The 25,452-nt window shown below is 39.4% G+C and overlaps 2 protein-coding genes across 2 annotated transcripts in view; one reads left to right on the top strand and one right to left on the bottom strand.

Moving 5' to 3' along the window:
• UTP20 (UTP20 small subunit processome component) overlaps window positions 1-12,448 on the bottom strand; it is an 87,289-nt gene extending 74,841 nt beyond the window's left edge. Inside the window, exons 1-12 of the mRNA XM_081595412.1 lie at window positions 12,242-12,448; window positions 11,239-11,319; window positions 9,214-9,280; window positions 8,969-9,101; window positions 8,323-8,511; window positions 7,388-7,469; window positions 6,627-6,764; window positions 6,003-6,158; window positions 5,196-5,342; window positions 4,977-5,111; window positions 3,719-3,796; window positions 842-1,020 (exon numbers count right to left, since the gene is read on the bottom strand). Coding sequence (XP_081451538.1) covers window positions 842-1,020; window positions 3,719-3,796; window positions 4,977-5,111; window positions 5,196-5,342; window positions 6,003-6,158; window positions 6,627-6,764; window positions 7,388-7,469; window positions 8,323-8,511; window positions 8,969-9,101; window positions 9,214-9,280; window positions 11,239-11,319; window positions 12,242-12,286 — 1,430 coding nt within the window. The 5' untranslated portion in view covers window positions 12,287-12,448. The remainder of the gene's footprint in view (window positions 1-841; window positions 1,021-3,718; window positions 3,797-4,976; window positions 5,112-5,195; window positions 5,343-6,002; window positions 6,159-6,626; window positions 6,765-7,387; window positions 7,470-8,322; window positions 8,512-8,968; window positions 9,102-9,213; window positions 9,281-11,238; window positions 11,320-12,241) is intronic.
• Window positions 12,449-12,458: 10 nt separating this feature from the next.
• Window positions 12,459-25,452, top strand: part of SLC5A8 (solute carrier family 5 member 8) — a 124,232-nt gene continuing 111,238 nt past the window's right edge. Inside the window, exons 1-2 of the mRNA XM_081595464.1 lie at window positions 12,459-12,797; window positions 14,428-14,573. The gene's annotated coding sequence lies outside the window, so the exon portion shown is untranslated. The remainder of the gene's footprint in view (window positions 12,798-14,427; window positions 14,574-25,452) is intronic.

Here is a 25,452-nt window from a genome sequence, read left to right as displayed (position 1 = left end):
AAATATGTTCAACATAAAAAACAACGGGTTACTGATGCACACAACTTAGATGGGTCTCAAGGGAATTATGCTGTGTGAAAAAGTCAATTGCCAATGCTGTACAGTATAATTTCATGTATATAATATTCTTGAAATGACAAAAGTGTAAAAACAGAGTGTAAGATTAGCAGTTGCCAAGAGTTAGGGTTGGAATGTGGAGCCACAGGGTGACTGTGGCTACTGAAAGTAGCACCAGAGATCCTTGCAGTGATGGAACAGCTCTGTATCTTGACTCTGGTGGTGGTTGTGAATAGACATGAGATAAAACTGCACAGAACTATGTATCCATATACATTTACACACAGAGATGAGTGATGTAAAACTGGTAAATCTGAATAAGGTTGGTGGATTTGTACTGATGTCAATTTTCTGGTTGTGATATTGAAGTAAGTTTATGTAAGATGTTACCACTGGGGGGAAACTACAGGAAAGGTATATGGAACCTCTCTGTCCTGTTTATTATAACCACACGTGAATATACAATCATTTTAAAATAAAAGGTTAAGAAAATTAATAGTGACTTCTTTCTTCCACTTATCACCTTCCTGAAGTTAACAATTTAATGGTTTTTGTACCATTCCACATGTGTTCCTATGCTTATATATATTTTCAATTCTAACTTTGCAAAATGTGATGGTATTACACGTACTCGCCTACAACTTATTTTTTTATGTAACAATATATCGCAGACATTTTTCCAGTTAATACATGTAGATCTTCAGTTTTTACAAGATTCTGAATGCATTATTTTTAAATGGGCAACCCTACCAAAAATATAGGAAATTAGGACTTTAGAACTTACCCCACCATCTGCTGGGAGAAAAGCAGAGGGTACTTCTCAATTGCCATGGAGCCAGTGGTGGGAGGTGCTGCTTTGTTAAGAATGAGCTTGGCCAAAATAGCCAGAGCTTCATCTCTGACTGCAGCATCATTTGTCAGGAAGCAATTCTCAGTATACAAGAGAAAGCTGGGTAGGAAAAGCTAAAAAGAAAAAAGAAAATCACACTTATTAACAGATGTAAATTTCAGAACACCTAATGAAGAGAATATTCTAACACTTCCACAAAGAAAAAGAGATCATAAACAAAGACACCAGACCTCTCCACAGGAGCATAGGAGGCAAGAAGGCAATGGAGCAAGGCCTGAAAAACTGAGGAAGAATGAAAGAATCTATAATGCTATACCTGGCGTACTGGTGGCATAGAGTGAGGAGACAAGACACTTTCAGATGTACTAAAGCTCAAAATTTTACTACCGTTCACCTTTTCTCAGGAACCTCTAGAGAATGGGTTTCATCAAAATAAGAAAGTAAACTACAATGTAAGAAAGCAAGCTATAGTAAGAGAAAGACATGAGACCCAGGAAATAGGCAAGTCCCAGTTGGCATCTGTGCAGTGGGCAGAGAAAGCAACCCATTCAGAGTTAAATGGCTCTGGGAAGACTGTCTCCAGAAGAGAAAAGATCTGTTAAATTATCTGCTAGTTTGCTGTGTGAAAGGCATTCTATGAGGCTGTTGGAAGGCTTGTTGATCAACAATTTTAAAGAAGCATTTTCCAGTTTTTAAAGAATGAGGCAACTGGAAAAAATGAAAGGGTACACAAAAAAGGAAATGTAAATATAAAATAGTCCTTGCTTATAAGGAGTACTGAATATGACCTCAACCAAAATTTGTGATGTTAACTATCTATTGAGAAAAGTAGTATAAAAGAACTAGAATCCACCTACCCAGGAGGAAGCCTACAGATGAGGGCTAAAATTAATGTGTCAAGAAAAAGCAGTATATTCAGATGATTTAAAAATATAAAGAAAATACTAGAAAAAAAATAGCTAAAAAAAAAATCATTAGGTGTGCTTGTTTCTGGTGAGGAAGATGGGGGTGGGAATCAGCAACTGTTTTTTAGTCCTGTGTGACCTTTCAAACTACATACATAGGACACACTGATAAAAATAAGTTATTTAAAAAAAAAAAAAAAAGGACCAAAAGGAACAGAGCTGAAAGAAAAGATGCAGCTGCCAAGAATATCAGAGGGATATAAAGGGTCCTCACTGGGCAGGAAAGAACAGAGCTAGGACATGTCTGAAGAAGTGTTGTTTTTTTTTGAGACAACCAAAAATAATATATTATTAAAGACTAAAAGGGAAAATGAGAGAACAGATACAGAGATCAGTTCAGTTCAGTTCAGTCACTCAGTCGTGTCCGACTCTTTGCGACCCCGTGAACTGCAGCACGCCAGGCCTCCCTGTCCATCACCAGCTCCCGGAGCCTACCCAAACCCATGTCCATTGAGTCGGTTATGCCATCAAACCATCTCATCCTCTGTCATCCCCTTCTCCTCCCGCCCCCAATCCTACCCAGCATTAGGGTCTTTTCCAATGAGTCAACCCCTCGCATGAGGTGGCCAAAGTATTGGAGCTTCAGCTTCAACATCAGACCTTCCAATGAACACCCAGGATTGATCTCTTTTAGGATGGATTGATTGGATCTCCTTGCAGTCCAAGGGACTCTCAAGAGTCTTCTCCAACACCACAGTTCAAAAGCATCAATTCTTCGGCGCTCAGCTTTCTTTACCGTCCAACTCTCACATCCATACATGACCACTGGAAAAACCATAGCCTTGACTAGACGGACTTTTGTTGGCAAAGTAATGTCTCTGCTTTTAAATATGCTCTCTAGGTTGGCCATAACCTTCCTTCCAAGGAGTAAGCGTCTTTTAATTTCATGGCTGCAATCACCATCAGCAGTGATTTTGGAGCCCAAAAAAATAAAGTCTGACACTGTTTCCACTGTTTCCCCATCTATTTCCCATGAAGCGATGGGACCAGATGCCATGATCTTAGTTTTCTGAACGTTGAGCTTTAAGCCAATTTTTTCACTCTCCTCTTTCACCTTCATCAAGAGGCTCTTTAGTTCTTCTTCACTTTATGCCATAAGGGTGGTGTCATCCGCATATCTGAGGTTATTGGTATTTCTCCCGGCAATCTTGATTCCAGCTTGTGTTTCTTCCAGCCCAGCGTTTCTCATGATGTACTCTGCATATAAGTTAAATAAGCAGGGTGACAATATACAGCCTTGACGTACTCCTTTTCCTATTTGGAACCAGTCATAGATTTCTATTAAGTACATAGTAGAATCATCAGTTTTAAGGAGTGGCAAATGTTTGACGGGGGCGAGGGGAAAAGATAAACTCAGGATTTGATGACACATGGTTTCATAACTTCCTAAGTGAAAAGTGTGAAAGTGTTTGTTGCTCAGTTGTGTCCAACTCTTTGCAACCCCATGGACTATAGCCCGCCAGGCTCTTCTGTCCATGGGATTCTCCAGGCTACTGGAGTGGGTAGCCATTCCCTTCTCCAGGGGATCTTCCCAACCCAGGGACTGAACACAGGCCTTCCACACTGCAGGTAGATTTTTTACCTTCTGGGCCACCACTACAGGCTATAACTTCCTAAAAGATTACCAAAACCAAATTGGTTACCTATTATAATTTAAAATGCTTAGCATGTGGAATAAAGTTTCACATGTGACCTAGAACTGGAATATAATTGCTTCAAAAAGAAAAAAAGAATTAAAAACATCAAATCCTTTTCTGTTCCTTTCAAAAAAAAAAAACAAAAATCACAGGATTTTTAGAATTATTTCATCATGACAGAGTCAAATCCAAGACTTAATCTCACTCACCTGCTCAAACTGCTTCATAGCAAACATGATTTCTGAAAAATCCAAAATTAAGCGTCTTTCAAAGTTGCTCTCAAAAATCTGTGGCAAAGAATACTAATGTAAGTACAAAGAGAGTACTCTCCCATTCCAGAAAATAAAAACATCCCAAATCTTCAAGGTCCTCTAGCTTGCAAGTAGGAAGTAGTGGGATGCTCAATACAAGTTAAGGTAATCATGGGAAGCAAAAAGAACTGGATTGCTGAATCTGCCAGACACACCAGGTGTGAGCCCAGACACTGGGCCCCCCTCCACAGGAAAGAAACTACTAAAGTAAAGGAATGGTGGGCACACTCCCACCAGCATTCTAAGTGCTCGTCCTTCTCCAAAGGGACTTACAGATTTGAAGGGCACTGTACTTCCAGTGATTAACACAGGGGCTCTGCCTAAGACCTGCTCATTCTTTCCCAGCTACACAGAAATATAAAAGTGCAAGCAACACTTTATACCTTCCTTGTAACTTTACACTGCTGCCCTACAAAGAATCTAACTGATTTTTACTTTCAGTCCCACCTCCCTCCAATTCATCTTCTTAACTCACTAAAATGCCAATCTCATTCAATTATTTCCCTGTTTATCGTTTTTCCAGGACCCTCCACTACTCGCGGAGGAAAAAAATCCAACCTAACTTTTCAAAGCCAAGCAGAGCCTTGCTGATATACATCACACTTCCTATGCCCACGAGCCCAGATGGCATAGATTTTTGAACATATCTTTGTTCTTCTCTCTCCTAGAGTTTTTAATCCCTTCTCTGACTGGCAGACTGATATTTAAACTTTAAGGACTATCCAAAATATAAGTCCTTTGAAAAGCATTTACTGTTCCACAATCCCAGACAGAATTAATCTTTATGTTTCAATGTGACACAAATGTTGATAGACTGATTCAACAGATTTTAACTATATACTACCAGGACCCCACCTCCCTAACAATAAAAAAATCACAGGCAAAAAAAAAAAGTGTCCATTCTACCATATCTAGTCCATAGCCTGCACTTGGTTAAGTAAATATTTGTTCAGTGAATATTTGCTGAGCAGATTTAGCTTTTATCACATTTGTTTTGCTTACTTCCATTACAGCATGTGATTCACATCTCCTTAACAAGATTATAAATTCCCTGAAGGCAGAGCCTTTGCCAGGCTTCACTGGTATTCCCCTGAAGGCTTACTCAATGCTAAACATAATATTAACTACTCGATTAATATTTGCTGAAGTAAATTACTTTTTCTATGGTTTCTCTGATGAGGGTCTCTGGCAAGGAAACATTTTCTCCTAGGATCAAAGCAGAAACTACACCCAAGAGTGTCTCCCGACAAGAGGTAGAGAGATGGGCTGTCTGTAATGTTTGAGACAAGACCTGTAAAACAAAAGGGAAAACAATGCACACTTAGCAACCAGCTTCTAACAAACAGGCTCTAAGCAAGTTAAGTTGGGAACTTACTTTACAAACATCAACAGGTTTGGTTATCTTTGATCCATTTCCATGTTTTACAAGTATCAGGTATGTTTCTAACAACCTTTTAATCTGTTCAGAACTTTCACCACAGTTAGTTTCAGTTACTTTTGTACGTAGATCCAAGAGTGATTCCTGCAAACGAAGAATTTAAGAGAGAAAACCTATCAAGTATCAAACTCATCTGTTAATAATGAAAATATTATGTGAAGCCACTCAAATTTTCACGTTCTTTTGCTCTGAAAGAAAAAGACTCCTTTACTGGGAGTCACTAATGATACTATGAACGTTACTCCCATCCAAGTACTAACCAGGGCTGACCCTGCTTAGCTTCTGAGATCAGATGAGATTGGTGAGTTCAGGGTGGGGTGGCCATAGACATAACCACAAACGTTTCTGAAAGCACTGTTCCAAGTTCTTACGTATTTCCTCACCATCCTCATAGGTAGAGAATACTATCACTCTTATTTACCAGATGAAAAGACTGAGGACTAGACACTTAAATAACTTTCCCAAGTCACAGGAGCAGTAAGTGACAAGGCCAGTATGCAAAGAGGCCATCTGGCTCCAAAACCTGTGCTCTTAACCACTATGCTCTACTGCATGTATCTCAAGATACTGAAAGCAAGTAAAAATATTAGTATAGGGGGTAGAGGAAAGGAAAATCCTAGTAATTGTGTAAAATTATAACAATTATAAAATATAATCTCCAACAGCAATCCGCTAAGCTAAGAACAAAAGCAATCAACTCTTGGACTCCTAGTTACACACAAATACTTAAAAACCAGAACTCACTTGCAAACATTCAAAGAATATTCCAAAATGTTCCTTGTAGATATAGAGTGCAGTGGATTTGACCATGTTTTTGAGTGTTTCTCCAACTAAAATCCATGGAAGTTGAGCTTCTGTTTCTGTAACTGGTCCGAGCTTTTGCAAAATTAGCTTTATTGCCTGTGGAAATTCAAGAGTCATGAAAATGAATATGTACACTTAGTCTCAAGTATTGCACTGTTATTTCCACTCTTGATTATTCTCCACTCTGATCAAGCTATCTTAAAATCTGATTCAGGATAATCAAGGATATGACAGTTTTGGTGGTTAACTATGTGTCCCAAAAGAATTTCAAAACTAGGATTAGGAATTTTATCATACAACTGCCCACCCCTCATCACCCTCACTCACTGATCAATTTAAGTTACCTTCCAGCGTGCAGGATGAAAAAGAGAGCAGTGATTTTTTACATGAGAAATACCTAATAACCCAGGGCCTGTATTAGGTAAGTACTGCTTTTAAAGCCCTAATGCTCCCCAAATGTTTTCTATTTATTCTACGTAATCCTCCCTGCACCTGTGTATATGTCACCCATTTCCTTTTTAATCCTTTTCACAAAGACTCAAGGAACTCCTCTAGCTTATTTACCTTCTCTGTGCAAGAGTGAAACATATTTCTAACTCCTTTGCACATTTCAAAGAGCAACTGTCCAACGCCTTCTACTTTTTCTGGATGTTCATCAAGATCAAGAAACATTAAATTGAAAAGTGTATTTTTATCAGAAACCTAAAACACAAAATGCAAATGGAAAACTGCATTTACAACATAAACATATCCAAAATAAGAATTATTATTTGCTATTCTACAGATATGTATTTAAATGTAAGGACAAAAATTCTGAAAAGGAGACACTTGCAATCATTTCAAACTACTGCGAGAGTCCAGTAACATTTGTAATGTTACACAAGGGTGATTAATTCACTGGTATAATATGAAGGTATGTACCAAGAAAAACTATTTAAGGCAACATTCTTTTATGAGTATAAAAGAAATTTAATAGCAATGATTTTATTATAAAAACTCTTATAAAAACAAATACAAATGACATTATACAATCAGTTGTTTACAGGAAACTATTTTAAAAATCCCTGTTAATCTCACTGTTCATGTATAGACTGACGTGAATTAGAGAATGTATATACACCAAATAACAATAAAAGAAACAACCAAATTATTTCACATTAGTAAGCAAAAACAACCTTATGATGAGATAACCTCAAAACAGTAACAGGTTTCCATTTATATATATATATGTCTGTCCATAATAACCATATTATAAAAGATATTGCCTTCTGTTCATCATATTCTTGAGGATTAATGAGCAATAAACATATAATTATCAAACTAACCTTTCTCATCAAAAAAGTAAAGCTTTCAGCAGCAAAATTTCTTATATGTAGTTTTTTATGAGCCAGAAGTGTACTATACATGCTATAAATGAGAAAATAAGACGTTTAATTAATCATTTTGATAAAGATGTATTAATATTACATGTCAATTATGTTCTCAACACTATGCAAGGAATGCAAGGAAGGTATAATAAAATAAGCAGTTTAAAATCTCATTCAATTACCATGACACGCTCGTGTCAAATGAAGACTGAAGGTAACAGACATTAAAAGCTCTAGGATTGGTTGTTGTCAGTATCAGTAAAAACTGCCTGGACTTCCCTGGTGGTGTAATGGATAAAGAATCTTCCTGTCAAAGCAGGGGATGTGGCTTCGATTCCTGATTCGGGACAATTACACGTGCTGCGGAGCAACTTAGCCCCTGTGCCGCAACTACTGAAGCCCATGCACCTAGAGCCTGTGCTCCACAAAAGCAGCCCACACACTGAAACTAGAGAGTAGCGCCTGTTTGCCACAACTGGAGAAAGCCTGCATGTAGTAACAAAGATCCAGTGTAGCCAAAAGCTAAAAAAATTAAAACTTCCCTTGACCAAAAGATAAAAACTTAACACAACTGAAACGCTAAAAACTACCATTGTAGAAGAGGATCACTCTTCCAAGGGGCTTCGAGCACACAGCTGTTTCCACAGAGGAAATCTTGTGTTCAACAAGTGCATATTGCTTTTGCTCTCAAAGTTGATATAGATGGGAAGCAGGACTGACTGCAGAAGGGCATGAGAAATCTTTTGGAGATGATGGAAGCGTTCTTAAACTGGATTGTGGTGATCATTGCATAACTTTATAAATTTACTAAATACCACTGAATTTTATACACAATAATTTTAAAGCAAAAAAAAAAAAAAAAAAGAAAAACCTGTATGGGAGAAAAGGGTTACCTGTATATATTGGACATGTCCTTCACCATCAGTCTCCAAAGGTACTTGTACAGATATGACAGAGAGGTGAAAGCCCATTCTAATAACTCCGTGTCCTGAGTCTCCAGGATTGAGGTGATGGTCAGAAAAAAATCCTGAAAATGGGGATAGAAGTCTGTCTGCAGATCTCGTGCCAACTGTACAACCAAACTGGATGAAAAAAATAATGGAGGTAACTGATTCTGAGACATGAAGATCAAAAACCGAACACTACAAATCTAGTTCACAAATGATAACCAATCACCTATGATGAAAGGATTAATTGAACCTTCTAAACCAAGTCTTAAGAGAAGCATAAAATTTTTCATGTTTTAAGAGTTGAGCAAAGAAATCAGGCTAGAGCAAGAAGATACATTCTATCATAAGTTATGGTCAATCATTCCAAGACTGTCAAAAATCAGGTTCTTATAAAAATAGAGAAAGCAAAAGAGTGTATATCCCTAAGATTCTGCTTTACAGTAATGTACTAATATTTTAATCTTAACAACAACAAAAGGTAAATTGTTTCTACATTACAAACATCAGATCTAAAGCACATGTAGCTATAAAACAACCTTTCTTAAAATTCAGATAAATGTTGTCACCTTTCTCTCAACACGCTACTTACTCCAAAAGGGGTTGATAGGCGTAACTGTTCTTGATTTGCAGATGAGTCTTCAAACTCTGAACTATCTCATTTTGATGATACACCAGTTGATTGAACGACTGGCATTTGTCAATAACTTCTTTGTAAAATTTCCCTGGGTGGGGAAAAAAAAAAGTTCTACTTTTCCATCACACCACTCTTTAGCTGTTTTGACCATATTCGGTGCAAATGACGGGTGAATAAAATAGAAACAAAACAGAAAATACCAAAGTGTTCCGTCAGGTTCAATTCTCTCCACTTCAGCAGACCCTCAAAAAAGTAGGTTTCAACTTCCTGCCAAGATTAAAGCAGTCCATCAATCACACAACTCAAAGAAAAACTACAATCAAGGTAAATAAGAATAAAGATATATTAATATTTTAAGACAATGATGATAGACAAGAGTTGAAAAACTCCTCTTAGCTGTTTTTTTTTAGAAAAGGGCATTAACTAACTAACACACCTTAAAAAGCAATCAGGTATACAATATGGGAAGCAGATTTAGACATACGCAATAGTCACATTAAAAAAAAATTTTTTTTCCCCCACAATTTTAGGCCAAGAAAAATGTTGACTCTTACAGTTCTTTCATTCTACTTTTGAAAATATGAATTGCTACAATCTTACAGGGAAGTAATCTGGCATTTCTATTAAAATTAAAAACAGGTTATGTCCTTTGACACAGCAATTCCATTTTTGGAGATTTTCTTATAAAATTTGTGAATATATAAGTATAAAGATGTTCATTCAGTTTTATTGTGGGGGGGGAATATAAAAAAGCCTAAATATCCAACAATAGGAAAATGGTTGGCATATACCTCATGGTCTATACATAATAAGATATAACATGTGTCTATCAAAAAAAATTATATCTATTACTGAATTAGAAGAATGTTGACAGTATTCTTTCAAAGTGAGAAAAGCAGGTTTTATAGTGAGGAATATGGTAGGAACCAATTTTTCTTAAGGAAAAGAAAAAAAAAAACCTCTTTATTTGTTTGCACATATTTATATGAAACTAAAGTTCTTACTTAGATGACTACCAAATCATCAAAAATGGTTGCCCTGACTCCAGTCGTGCTCTTTCTTCCACATTAAAGCCAAAGAGATCTAAAACTTACACTTGATCATGTCACACATTCCCCTGCCTTATAACCCTAGAATGATTTCCCATAGCTTCAGGATAAATTCAAACTTAGCTGGATATGAAGTCTTTCGTGGTCCTTGATTATCACTTCAGCATCATCTTTCACCAGCTACCCCTTTCACCCATTCACAGTCACCATCAACACAAACATCCCACATCCAATTAAAAGCACACCAAAATGCTTTGCAGGTTCTTGAATGTGACATGCTCTCTTTAGCCTCTATTCCTTTATAAAGGTTTCTTCCTCAGCCTGAATCAGCCTTTCCCACTTTCTTTGCCATGCTAAAACCCGTAGAAACAAGACTCAATTCACGTAACACCTTGTCTACTTAACCTTTTTTGACACCTCACTTTATACCCCCAAAGAAATCTTGGTTAGGTTCTCATCACTGTGAGGTCCCAAAGCATCATGTGCCTACCTAGATAACATCACTTAGCTGAATTCACATATTAGAGACAAGGCATTCAAAGTGACAGCGAGCGTAGCCTGACTAGAGTCAAGTGAAAAACTATAAAACCTGAGGTTGAATCTCAAGTTGATGGCATGTTATAAAAATGTTGGCAGAGAAATGATGCAGCGATTTTTGAATAGAGTTATGGCTGAATTATAGCGTGGTCAGAAATGGAAGTTACATGGTCAAGCCCCCCTTTTTTTAAATAAAGGAGGGAACTAAGCCCCAGTAAAGTAACTTGCTCAAAATCTCTTTAAAACTGTAGTTTCAGGAATACAGATTTGCAGCAGGGCTCAGAATGCACAACGGAAGGGAGAAACTGGAGTCAGAGGCCACCTGAGAATCCAGTCAATTTTCTAACATCATCCAATAGAACTTCTGCAATGATAGACAATGTTTCATATCTGCACTTGGTCAACATGGTAGCAACTAGCCACATACAGTTCCTGAGCGCTAGAATTTTTTTCTTTAATTCTATCTAATCTGTCAGTGTGGCTACTCTTTGAGACAGCACAGGTCTAATGCATTTCATGTTCATAAAAGAATGGCTTAAAAAAATAAATAAATAAAAGAATGGCTTGAGAAATAATTCATGCCTCAGACTGGAAAACCAACTATGAGTACTTGAAGATCAGCTAATAACATGCTCTTACCTCGTCATAGCTTGCAGTTCTATCAATCCGGTGAATAATGTCGATATTCACATTCCCCAGTCGCTCAGCAAATGTAAGAAACTGAAGGGGAGGAGTATATTCAAAATACATTATCATTTTATACGTTTCACAATTTGAATATCCGTTTTAGTACTGTATAATCATATGTTGACAATTTCCTTGTGAAAGTACAAAGTTTAAAGCTTCCATACGCCGCCTCAAGTTCTATCATTAGAAATGATGATATGCTTCACTTTCAGTTTCAGACTTGTATTTTCAATCATAAAATGTATAACTGTGTTTTACAACTAGAAGAAGACATCACTGATGAATCACAAAAGACAACTTTAAATAAACTGAACGAGCCTTAAACAAATGCACTGCACTACTATAGGAAGAAAATGAAATATTTCTATGAGTATATTTGCAAAATGTTTAAAATCAAATTCCCATGCTAGACTGTGTTAAAAGATTGCAATGTGGCCTCGCTAGATCTACTGCTAGGTTTCACTCATACCCTGCTGCAAGCACAGAATCTGGCGAAGACGTTTCATCAACTGTATTTTTAAATATACACAGACCTATGGTTGTGGAGTAACAAAGAAACCCTAAAGAAACAAACAGAAAGTGGTGTTATCAGCGAGAAGCTGTAAATCACTTACCTCCTCCACCGACCCGCCTCCCCAACTCAGTCTTCAAGGATAAAAGAGCAAAAAAAAAAAAAAAAAAAAATTCCTAACCGGTTAGTCTGTGATACTAAATTTAATGCTGGTCTGAAGGGACCTCTCAAGCAGACCAGACCCCACAAACCATAGCGGAAATCTGGAGTTCGGGCTTCCTTTCCCATCCCATTATTTACTACGCCAGGAGAAAGTTACTACGCCAGGAGAGAGGAAGTCTCGTTTGCCAGAGCCTCCGGACAACAGACTCTCGCTCGGTCCGGAGCACGGTACTCCTAGAGTCCCACCCAGAATCAGGCCCACTGGCAAGTTCCCTCGCTCACCCGGTACGTGTTCTCGGTCTTGTGGGAAATCGGCTTTGGCTTCATGGCTGCAGAGGGGCAGCAGCCCGCGAGGATCTCGGGAAGAGTCGAAGGGATGCTACCAGCTGTAGAGAAGGAAAACTGGTTCACACACTTGCACTCCCACGTACTTAGACTATCTCACGTGCGGCTTGAGTCCGTGCGAGCCGCCATGTTGGAAACGGGGAGGAGCCTGGGCGGATCACGTGGACGGAAGTAGCCGACGGAGCCGGCGCGCCAGTTCCCAGAGCCTTCTGGGAACGGCGGATTGTCTGAGTGAATGTGTGGGTGTGGAAGTTTATTAGCTGTCTTGAGCGAAGGTTTATAAGAAAAATGTGCATTTTTATCATAAAAGAAAACACGCCCGTCGTCATTAACAGCTGATCATCACTACCCCTTACTATGTACCCTACGCCAAGCAAAGTTCTTTACCTTCATGGTTTCACAGCAAAGCGCATTGTGAACGTTACATGATTCGAAATGAGGTACATATTTTTAAGTCTCTTTGGCCTACGAAGAAAGCAAGGATGAGCAGCCGGTAAGTGGCAGTCTAGCAGAGGTCACTCAGCTTCAAAGTATGATATTCTTAACCCGCCTGCCAACGCAGGAGATGTAAGACACGCGGGTTCAATCCCTGGGTTGGGAAGATCGCCTGGAGAAGGGCATGGCAACCCACTCCAGTATTCTCGCCTAAGAATGCCATGGACAGAGAAGCCTGAAGGGGCAAAACTGAGTTGGACAAAACTGAAGCTACTTAGCACGCACACATCGCAGTAACTCATGGTTTCATGCACAGCCAATTAGCTTTTTGTTATTTTCCTACCAGTTTTATGTCCTGTTGTTAAACATAATTATATGAACAGGTGTGTGTGTGTGAGAGAGAGAGAGAGAGAGGTTTTTTTCACTTCATTCAATATTTCTGGAGAGTCTGCTATGGCCCATGCTCTGTTCTATTTGAACTGTGGGGTTGGAGAAGACTCTTACCAGAGTCCCTTGGATTGCAAGGAGCTCAAAACAGTCAATCCTAAAGGAAATCAACCCTGAATATTCACTGGAGCTGAAGCTCAGATACTCTGGCCACCTGATGCAAAGAACTGACTCAGAAAAGACCCTGATGCTGGGAAAGATTGAAGGCAGGAGGAGAAGGGGACAGCAGAGGAGGAGACGGTTGGATGGCATTGCCTACTGGGTGGACATACCTTTGAGCAAGCTCAGGGAGTTGGTAGTGGACAGGGGAGTTGGTGATGGACAGGGAAGCCTGGCGTGCTGCAGTCCATGGGTAGCAAAGAGTCAGACACTACTGAGCTGAACTGAATAATATTACTATTAATAATAATTTTGTTTGGAAATGTTTATTCTGGGATGCTTACATCATAAATACCCAAGGAGAGATATTCAGTAGACGAACCGAATATATTCCTGCCTAATGCTCAGGTCAGGGCTGGAGGTGTGACTTAAATACACTTAACTGAAAGTGTGAAGTTATTTAAAGCCATGGAACTCAATAAGATGATTTAGGGAGAGAGTGATGTAAAGGAGAAGGAAGAAGAGGAGAGAACCCAAGTTGAACAATAGAGTGCTCCAACATTTAGCAGCAGCCAGAAGGGTGACAGAAAAGAGAGTCAGTGACGTAGAAACAGAGTAGTCCTGGCCTAGAAGCAGAGCCAGTCAGCAACTATAGTGAAAACCGAGGAGAGAGAAGTAGCTGCTGGATCTAACAAGGTTATGGTCACTGGTGACTTTGAGAAGTACTGTCCAGTGTGGAGGAAAGGAAGGAAAGAAAGTAAGCGAAATATGTATGGTAAAGAAATAAAGTCGATGTTGTACTTTTATATTGTTATTGACATTATATCATCCATGTTTTTCTATGTTGTCACAGGGTTGTAAAAAATATTTTTTAAGGTCTCCATAGCATGTATGAGACTTATTAAAAAAGTTTTTATAGGAGTATAGTTGATTTACAATGTTGCATTAGTTTCAGGTGAGTAACAAAGTGAATCAGTTATACATGTACTCACTCTTTTTAAAATTCTTTTCCTCTATAGTCAATTACAGAGTATTGAGTAGAGTTCCCTGTGCTATTGAGTTTTACTTTTTAATAATAAAATATAGAAGCACCCAATGTTTGGCTGGCTTCCAGTAGGCTAATTGACTTTTTTTTTCTGTAGGTGGTTGTTCACTTTGTTGGATCACAGATTCTTTAAGGAAGTCTAAGAAAGTTGTAGACTTTCTCTTCAGAAAAACACTAATAAGCTCATTCACGCTAAAATGCATAGATGATTTCAAAGAGTTAGAAGTCTGCAGTCACCTGAGGGTAAGAGCCTATTCTCTAAGCAATGTTCCCAACCTGTTTTTAAAATTATCCCCAGATAATTGTGTCCTTTTCCTTCTCTGTTATTCATTTTTTGTAATGAAGTTAATGGGACAATAAGGAGTAGAGAGAAACATGAAAATAAAAAAGCTGACACTTGCAAGTTGTATATTGCATTATTACTCCTTATGTGATCCTTATGTATTAGCAGCTCTGGTTGAACTGTTTATTAATACACCATAGTGGTTAAGAGCAAAGATGCTAGAACCAGTTTACCTGGATTTCATTGAATCCTAGCTCTGCCATTTATTCCTGGTGTGGTTTGGGGGAAAGTTACCCTCTGTGAGCATCAGTTCCTTCTAATAAAACGTACATACTTCATAGGGGTTGTTGTGCAGAGTGAAGAAGCTAATGGATGAAAGGTACCAAGTACCATAACTGCACAACCTTTCACAAATTACCTAACCTGAGACCCAACTTCCTGACCTAGTAAAAAGAAGTGACATTAATAATGATACCATTTTTAAAAGGAATTGTACTGGCACAGAGAATGGAATAAATGTTTGCTGAATGGATAAATGGTCTACTATCTTGCTACCTGACAAGTTCCTTAAGGGCAGAAACCATGGACTTTTTCAACTTTGTATCACGAATGCATCCCCTGAACTTGAGGTTAATGAATGTTTGTTGAATTAACAAAGTATACAACATTTTGTTTAACCTTGACAAACTCAAGAGTAATGTAACTTCCTACATTGGACGTGGTTTGTGTCAGAGGATTTTTAACATTTCTCCCAAAGCTGTTTCTTAAGTTCTGTGGAATATCCAAAGCAGCCCTGAAAAGCACCACTGTTTACTTAGGAATCTGCTTGCCCCCAGCTATTGCCCTCTGTGCCAACATCTTCAATACCACATGCCATCCTCTGTTTCCTTTTACCACAATGATTCTGCCTGCCCCATCTCTTCCAGCCAGTTCACTTAGACAATAATTCTTTTATTTCTTCCTTCATAAGCTTGATTGGGAAGTCTTGGAAATTTTGCTCTTTAATCTTTGTTTCCTCAGTGCCCTCTAATTTAAAGCCCAGAGATTACAAGGACACGAGGAGTTTGCCTAGCTACGTGAACCTTAGTTTACTCATCCACAAATTAGGGGTAATACTAGTGCCCCTCACGGAGTTGTTCTGAAGAGTCAGTAACCTAATACTTTGGCTATCAAATTGTGGTCCCCAACCAGCAACACCAGCACTGTATGGGAACTTGTTAGACATGTGAATTCTGAGGCTTCACCCCAAACCTGTCAAATCAGAAACTCTGGGGATGAGACATTTGCTATTAAGTATTTGCTATTGTCATTATTTTATTCTCCTATCCATATCACCAGGGTAGGTTGTATTATCCTCACTTTAAAGCTAAGGAATCTGAAGCTCAGAGGACTTCTAAGCAGTGGAAGGATTTGAATTCGGGTCTTCCAATTCCAGTGTTTTTTCTTTTTACTGCCCTGCATTTTTTTAAAGTTTTTTAAACTTTGTACTTTGTATTGGAATATAGTTGATTAACAATGCTGTGTTAGTTTCCGTACAGCAGAGTTATACCTATACATGTGTCTATTCTTTTTCAAATTCTTTGCCATTTACTTTGTTGTATAGTATTGAGCAGAGTTCCCTGTGCTATCCAATAGGTCCTTGTTTTCTATTTTAAATATAGCAGCACTGCGCCACATCTTAAGCATGTGAACCAGGAGGGACAGACTTAGAGAAATAAATGCATGGTTGTTGTGGTAGACATTTGTAGATTTCTCAACAATATTTGTTCTCTCTTCTTCTGGAAACAGCATCCTGATTTTCCTTTCAGGACTCACTTTTCCCTCATTCTCAGTATCTGAAGTTCAGATTAGACACCTAGGAGGGTCTGTCCTAAGAAGTATTTCTTTGATCAACTAACTGGTTCAGAGGTGAGTGTGTGTCCTAAACTGGGCCAAGGGCCCTATCTGGAAGTTTTGTTTGTGCTGTTGGGAAAGAGGTGCTTCTTTTTCTTGGATTTTGCAAGGTGATAGTAGCCTTAAGCTGTTGGTGGCCATTGTGCGACTTCATGGACAAATCTGCCTGAGAATGAGCTCTGTTCAAAGTAAATGAGAGATAGAGAGACAGGGAGAAGGGGTGAGGGAGGGAAGGAGATTGAGATGCGCTTATGTGAGCCAATGGATCCCTCTATCCAGTTTTTGGTCTTTTCAGTTGCCCTAGTTCACAGATTCCGCCTTTGTGTGCTTAAGTCAATTTTAACTGGGTTCTGTCACTTTCACCCAAAATGATACTTAACACATCTGATTTAAACTTTTTGTGTTAAGACTGGAAATTTAAGCCTTCCTCTCAACGCAAATGTTTATATGGTGAGTCAGAGTAAAAAAAAAATTAAAGGCAAAATCTTGATAATAGGAGTCAGTGTGATGGACTGGAAAGAATATCAGACCAGGAGTCATAAAACCTGGTTTCTAATCCTGGGAGGTTCACTCAGCTGTGTGACTTTGTAAAATTAATGCTGCTCTGAAAGAAGTAATGTACATATATGTGCTTTGAATGTTCCTTTGAAGTCAAATAATTATTAGAGTTTCTCCTTAAACTTCTTACGTGTATACAATGGTACATTTTCAGTTAATTTAGTGGTGGAGGTAGAGAAGGAGACGCTTCTCAGTTTCTTATGTACTGTTCTTTGATCTGGGTGATAGAATACTTTAAAGATACATTTAAAAATACATCTTAAGAGAATGGAAAGACAAGTCACAGACTGGGAAAAATATTTTAAAAACATGTATCTGATAAAAGATGTGTATCCAAAATGCACAGAGAACTCTTAAAATTCATAAATAAAAAGAACTGAGTTTAAAAATGGGTAAAATAATGTGAACAGACACCTCACCAAAGAAGATATACAGATAGCAAATAAGTGAATGAAAGATGTTCAACATCATATGTCATTAACAGTTGCCTATGTGTTAGATTGACTAAGCTCTAAAACAGGGGTCTCCAGCCCCCATACCATAGACCAGTACCAGTCTGTAGCCTGTTAGGAATGCGGCTACACAACAGGAAGTGCGTGGTCATCTTCCACGAAACCAGTCCCTGTTGCCAAAAAGGTTGGGGACTACTGCTCTAAAATATTCACAACACTGAATCCTGGAGAGGAGCAACACAAACTCTCATTCATTGCTGGTGGGAGTGCACAATGGTATAGCCATTTGGGAAGACAGTTACCTATTTTTTGTAAAGCTAAACATAGGCTTATCATATGATCTACCTGTCACTCTCCTAGGTGTTTATCTAAATGAATTGGAAGTTTATGTCCACACAGAAACCTGCATATGGATGTTTATAACAGCTTTACTCATAATTGCCAAAATTTGGACGCATTCAAGATGTCCTTCAATAGGTGAATGGATGAACAAACTATGGTCCATCCTTAAATATAATATTGCTCATTGATAAAATGAAATGAATCTGAAAAAGAATGGATATATGTATATATATGACTGAAGCACTTTGCTATACTTCTGAAAATAACACAATGTTGTGAATGAACTGTTCAGTTCAGTTCAGTCGCTCAGTCGTGTCCGACTCTCTGCGACCCCATGAATTGCAGCACGCCAGGCCTCTCTGTCCATCACCAACTCCCAGAGTCTACCCAAACCCATGTTCATCGAGTTGGTGATGCCATCCAACCATCTCATCCTCTGGCGTCCCCTTCTCCTCCCGCCCCCAATCCTACCCAGCATTAGGGTCTTTTCCAATGAGTCAACCCTTCGCATGAGGTGGCCAAAGTATTGGAGCTTCAGCTTCAACATCAGACCTTCCAATGAACACTCAGGATTGATCTCTTTTAGGATGGATTGATTGGATCTCCTTGCAGTCCAAGGGACTCTCAAGAGTCTTCTCCAACACCATAGTTCAAAGGCATCAATTCTGCAGCGCTCAGCTTTCTTCACCGTCCAACTCTCACATCCATACATGATCACTGGAAAAACCATAGCCTTGACTAGACGGACTTTTGTTGGCAAAGTAATGTCTCTGCTTTTAAACATGCTATCTAGGTTGGCCATAACCTTCCTTCCAAGGAGTAAGCGTCTTTTAATTTCATGGCTGCAGTCACCATCAGCAGTGATTCTGGAGCCCAAAAAAGTAAAGTCTGACACTGTTTCCACTGTTTCCCCATCTATTTCCCATGGAGTGATGGGACCAGATGCCATGATCTTAGTTTTCTGAACGTTGAGCTTTAAGCCAACTTTTTCACTCTCCTCCTTCACCTTCATCAAGAGGCTCTTTAGTTCTTCTTCACTTTCTGCCATAACGGTGGTGTCATCCGCATATCTGAGGTTATTGATATTTCTCCCGGCAATCTTGATTCCAGCTTGTGTTTCTTCCAGCCCAGCGTTTCTCATGATGTACTCTGCATGTAAGTTAAATAAGCAGGGTGACAATATACAGCCTTGACGTACTCCTTTTCCTATTTGAAACCAGTCTGTTGTTCCATGTCCAGTTCTAACTGTTGCTTCCTGACCTGCATACAGGTTTCTCAAGAGACAGGTCAGATGGTCTGGTATTCCCATCTCTTTCAGAATTTTCCACAGTTTATTGTGATCCACACAGTCAAAGGATTTGGCATAGTCAATAAAGCAGAAATAGATGTTTTTCTGGAACTCTCTTGCTTTTTCGATGATCCAGCGGATATCGGCAATTTGATCTCTGGTTCCTCTGCCTTTTCTAAAACCAGCTTGAACATCTGGAAGTTCACGGCTCACGTATTGCTGAAGCCTGGCTTGGAGAATTTTGAGCATTACTTTACTAGCATGTGAGATGCGTGCAATTGTGCGGTAGTTTGGGCATTCTTTGGCATTGCCTTTCTTTGGGATTGGAACGAAAACTGACCTTTTCCAGTCCTGTGGCCACTGCTGAGTTGTCCAAATTTGCTGGCATATTGAGTGCAGCACTTTCACAGCATCACCTTTGAGGATGTGAAATAGCTCAACTGGAATTCCATCACCTCCACTAGCTTTGTTCGTAGTGGTGCTTTCTAAGGCCCACTTAACTTCACATTCCAGGATGTCTGGCTCTAGGTGAGTGATCACACCATCGTGATTATCTGGGTCGTGAAGATCTTTTTTGTACAGTTCTTCTGTGTATTCTTGCCACCTCTTCTTAATATCTTCTGCTTCTGTTAGGTCCATACCATTTCTGTCCTTTATCGAGCCTATCTTTGCATGAAATGTTCCTTTGGTATCTCTAATTTTCTTGAAGAGATCTCTAGTCTTTCCCAATCTGTTGTTTTCCTCTATTTCTTTGCACTGATCGCTGAGGAAGGCTTTCTTATCTCTCCTTGCTATTCTTTGGAACTCTGCATTCATATGAGAATATCTTTCCTTTTCTCCTTTGCTTTTCACTTCTCTTCTCTTCCCAGCTATCTGTAAGGCCTCCTCAGACAGCCATTTTGCTTTTTTGCATTTCTTTTCCATGGGGATTTTCTTGATCCCTGTCTCCTGTACAATGTCACGAACCTCTGTCCATAGTTCATCAGGCACTCTGTCTATCAGGTCTAGTCCCTTAAATCTATTTGTCACTTCCACTGTATACTCATAAGGGATCTGATCTAGGTCATACCTGAATGGTCTAGTGGTTTTCCCTACTTTCTTCAATTTAAGTCTGAATTTGGCAATAAGCAGTTCATGATCTGAGCCACAGTCTGCTCCCGGTCTTGTTTTTGCTGACTGTATAGAGCTTCTCCATCTTTGGCTGCAAAGAATATAATCAATCTGATTTCAGTGTTGACCATCTGGTGATGTCCACGTGTAGAGTCTTCTCTTGTGTTGTTGGAATAAGGTGTTTGCTATTACCAGTGCGTTCTCATGGCAAAACTCTATTAGCCTTTGCCCTGCTTCATTCTGTACTCCAAGGCCAAACTTGCCTGTTACGCCAGGTGTTTCTTGACTTCCTACTTTTGCATTCCAGTCCCTTATAATGAAAAGGACATCTTTTTTGGGTGTTAGTTCTAAAAGGTCTTGTAGGTCTTCATAGAACCGTTCAACTTCAGCTTCTTCGGCGTTACTGGTTGGGGCATAGACTTGGATTACCGTGATATTGAATGGTTTGCCTTGGAAACGAACAGAGATCATTCTGTCGTTTTTGAGATTGCATCCAAGTACTGCATTTCAGACTCTTTTGTTGACCATGATGGCTACTCCATTTCTTCTAAGGGATTCTTGCCCACAGTAGTAGATATAATGGTCATCCGAGTTAAATTCACCCATTCCAGTCCATCTTAGTTCGCTGATTCCTAGAATGTCAACGTTCACTCTTGCCATCTCCTGTTTGACCACTTCCAATTTGCCTTGATTGATGGACCTAACATTCCAGGTTCCTATGCAATAATGCTCTTTACAGCATCGGACTTTGCATCTATCACCAGTCACATCCACATGTGATGTGAACTGTACCCCAATATAAAATAAAAATTCAATAAAAAAATGAGCTATCTGGTTTCAAAAAAAAAATGAAAGAAGCTTAAATACATATTGCTAAGTTTAAAAAGCCCATTTGAAAAAGCTCCATACTGTGTGACTCCAACTTTATGACATTCTGGAAAAGGCAAAATTATAGAAACAATGAAAAGATTGGTGGTTGCCAGGGGCTGAGAGGAGCGGGCAGATAGGTGAAGCACAGGGGGCTTTAGGGCAGTGAATCTATTCTGTATCATACTGTAATGGTGGATACATGACTTTATGCATTTGTCAGTACTCACAGAACAGTGGAACACAAAGAGTGAACCTCAGTTAAATACAGACTTTAGTTAGTTATAATGTATCAGTATTGGCTCATCCATTGTAACAAACATGCCACAGTAGTGCAATGCAGTTAACACTCAGGGACAGACTTCCCTGATGGTCCAGTAGCTAAGACTCTGCACTGCCAGTGCAGGAGGCCCAGGTTTGATCCCTGGTCAGGGAACTAGATCCCACATATTGCAACTAAGAGTTTGCATGCTGCAGCTATTAATAATAAATACCACGTGCCACAACTAAAAGAGAAAAAGAACCTGCATGCTGCAACAAAAACCAAAGATCTTGCGTGCCTGCAAATAAGACCCAGTGTATCCAAATAAATAAATAAAAATAAAACAAAAAATGGGAGAAATTGTATGGGAAGGGAAAGTTGGCATACAGGAGTTCTCTATGCTTTCTGTTCAAGTTTTCTGTAAACTTAAAGCTGCTCCAAATATAAAGACCAGTAACTTAAAAAAAAATTGCATCTCCTCCTAACTCCTTCTTGTAAACCCAGAGTTCTTTGGAAAACATCATGACTACTTGAGATGGGATCTGGAAAGACAACACCCTACTCTTGAATCCTGGGAGCTCCAAGAGGAAGTCGGACCAGAATCTCATTGACACTGGAAACCAAGAAAATTTGAATCTGTGTGATTCAGAGTAGCGAGTGACTCAGAATGCCAGATAGGGAAAAAAGTCTATTTACATACTCAATGAATTTCTACTGAGTGCCAGCTATATGTCAGAAACTGATCCAAAAGCTTAAGAGACAACAGTAAACAAATGAATTCCCTGTCTTTGTGGGGCTCCTGTTTCAGTGTGGGGAAATAAAAAATAAATATGTAAATTATGTTCATCTATAGTAGATCATCAGATGGCAATAAATGCTATGGAGATGAATATACCAAGTGGAGAATATGGCAGAAACTTTTAACTATTCCACAGAATTCATTCCCCTTTTCATTTTTTAGAAAAAGAACCCCATCTCAGCTTTTAACTGGTAACATGGCCGTGGCATTAGAGTCTGCATTCCCCCTGCCTTCATTTTGCACCTGGATATATAGTGCTGTGACCAAGTTCAGTTCAGTGGGGTATGAGTGGAAGTGTTTTGTGTAACTTTCAGATGGTTAACTGAAGGATAAAGCCACTTTCCTCGTACCCTCTCTTTCTCCTTCCATGGCTAGGAGATGGCACTGAATGGAGCATCCTTGAAAGCCAAGTATGGAAGATGACAGAGCCCCCAGATTTAGAGTGCTCAATTACTGACTATTACACAAGAAGGAAGTAAACTAACACAAGCCAGTTTGGGTTTGGATCTCATTTCTGGGTCAGGAAGATCTGCTGGAGAAGGGAGAGGCCACTTACTCCAATACTCTTGGTCTTCCCTGGTGGCTCAGCTGGTAAAGAATCCGCCTGCAATGTGGGAGACCTAGGTTCAATCCCTGGTTGGGAAGATCCCTGGAGAAGGAAACGGCTACCCACTCCAGTATTCTGGCCTGGAGAGTTCCATAGACTGCATAGTCCATGGAGTCACAAAGAGTCGGAGACAACTGAGCAACTTTCGCTTTCATTGCCGCTTAGCTGGTACTTAATTTGGAGAGCACCAGAGCAAAGTGGGGAGGATTTGCAAAGTTATATAAGGCAATCAGGGAGACAGAAGCATGAAGGAAGAGAGGGAGGGAACCATGGATATGAAGATAATTCCAGGCAGAAGAACAACAAGTGCAAAGGCTCTGAGGCAGTATTGAGCTTCAGTCTGGTTCAGGAATAGCCAGAAGTCTAGCATGTCAGGAACACAGCAAGCAGGAGAGGAAGTCAGAGGGTTGAGGAGCAGATCACATATAGCGGGTTATAGATCATACTAGGAAATTGCTGAAATGGCTTCTTAGAAAGAGTGGCCAAGGTCCCAGGGCAAGGACAATGAAAGAAGGTCCATGGAAGAGGAAATCACCAGATGCCTTGTAGGAGCAGAGAAAGAAGACTGCTATGCATTTCTCGATCATCTATAAGTTGATTTATGCTTATATTCATGGGGAATTATAGAAACGAAGACATTATGATTTCCATATATACTCTTGGATGTGTTCTATTAAACAGATACTGTATTTGTGATCAAATGCTGTCTGGGCAGGTGTGTTTTCCAGAGATTCAGTGGGGATTTAACCTAAGTGATGAGTAATCTTCCACCAAGAATAACCACAACCCAATGCCCAGGAACATCTTTGTCACAAGAGCTATGCAGTCACAGTGTTACAGGCATTCCCCATTTTACAGACTAGGGTAACCCAGAGAAATCAAATGACTCACTTGAGATGACACAGGAAATTAATGGCAGAATTGGGAACTAGAATCCAGGTGTCCTGACCCCCAATTTAGTATGCTTCCCATTACAATTAACTTTACTTCATGCTAACTACAAAAGGTGATGGTGGATATTTCAAATCACAAAACACAATGACATTTGCCACTGGATTTGGCAGTATTCTTGCTTGGAAAATCCCATGGATGGAGGAGCCTGGTGGGCTTGGTGGGCTATAGTCCATAGGGTCGCAAAGAGTCGGACACGACTGAGTGACTTAACAACACTTCAGTTGAGGGATCCATTCTTTTGTCAGCAGCAGATTTTCTTCCCCTAATGATTCTTTGTCCAAAGCACTGTGGAATGAAAAACTGCCTTGATTGCACACAGTCAGATAATCTTGATGGAGATAGTGTTAATAAGGCCTTATAAAGGACTTGAAGATTTGTAAGGAATTTAACATCTGTCAACTTGTCTGATCCTTACAGCATCCCTGCAAGGTAAACAGGGTAGATATAGGTTCTGTCACATTAGAGATGAAATAAAATAATCCAAGAGATGAGAAGTGACTCAGCTGAGGTCACACATCTCTGACTGACGATGCCAGATTTTCTCACTCCAGGTTCAAAAGACTTCTTGCAACATGTATCCACCCAGATGATTATTAGCTAATACTTTATAGCTCTTGCTATGAATCAGGTACTGTTCTGTGTTTTGCATATTATGACTCATTTACTTTTCTTACAAGGTAAATTCTATTGTTATTTCCATTAGTGATGGGAAAACTGAGACTGAGTTACTTACCCAAAGTCACAGTTTTATAAAGCAGTCAGAGCTGGAACCCAAATATATGTGGACTGTATCCAGAACCTGTGCTTTTGGCCATTGCACTGTGCTACCTCTCCAGTTACGACTTGGAAGCAATTTTATGATTCAGGTAGCTCATGGGCACACATCAACAGTCTATGAGATGAAATTAAAATACCTCATAGTTCCAGTGACTGTCCTAAGCCCTTCCTTAATGTGAATGGCCTCTTGATCATTATCTACTTATATGATAGATGTAATCAAGATTTTATTTGTAGACCATTCTTCTGGGTGGGATGGAAGAAAACTTGTGCATAACAATAGCTATTTTGGCATCAGTGTTGAAAAGTTTTTACAGATAGGAGTGAACCACATATGTTCTGCAAAAGAATCAGTGCTGAGAAGTCATTGCTTCACTCTCTTTTTCTTTAATTCATTAGTAATATGAAGGAGTATAGAAGAATATAGATGAGTATAGAAGTATATTCAATAGAATACAGTGGAAGTAGCATGTGACCGTTCTGAACCTAGGTCTTGCACTGTTCCAGGCTCTCTCAGGCCTCTACCAGAGCAATCAAAAAGCCCAAGCTAGCCTTTTGGGTGATGAGAGACTATATGAAGAAAGCCTTGTAGCCAAGTCTTCTAAGCCAAGGCCATGCATGCATGTGTGTTAAGTCACTTCAGTCGTGTCCTACTCTTTGTAACTCTATGGACTGTAACCTGACAGGCTCCTTTGTCCATGGGCTTTTCCAGGCAAGAATACTAGAGTGGGTTGCCATGCCTTCCTCTAAGGGATTTTCCCAACCCAGGTATTGAACCTGCATCTTTTATGTCTCCTGTATTGGCAGGTGGGTTCTTTACCATTAGTGCCACCTGGGAAGCCAAGGTCATGCATAGTATTCATCTATTCTTTTGATAGCACTACTTTAATTTTCTTTTAGGGAACCTCCTCTTTATTTATTCTCAGTCCA

Source organism: Giraffa tippelskirchi, chromosome 4 (genome assembly GCF_054371585.1).
Source record: "Giraffa tippelskirchi isolate mGirTip1 chromosome 4, T2T-mGirTip1v1.2.pri, whole genome shotgun sequence".
Taxonomy (NCBI): Eukaryota; Metazoa; Chordata; class Mammalia; order Artiodactyla; family Giraffidae; genus Giraffa; species Giraffa tippelskirchi.
The sequence above is the reverse complement of the archived record's forward strand: the minus strand, read 5'-3'. Positions and strand labels throughout refer to the sequence as shown.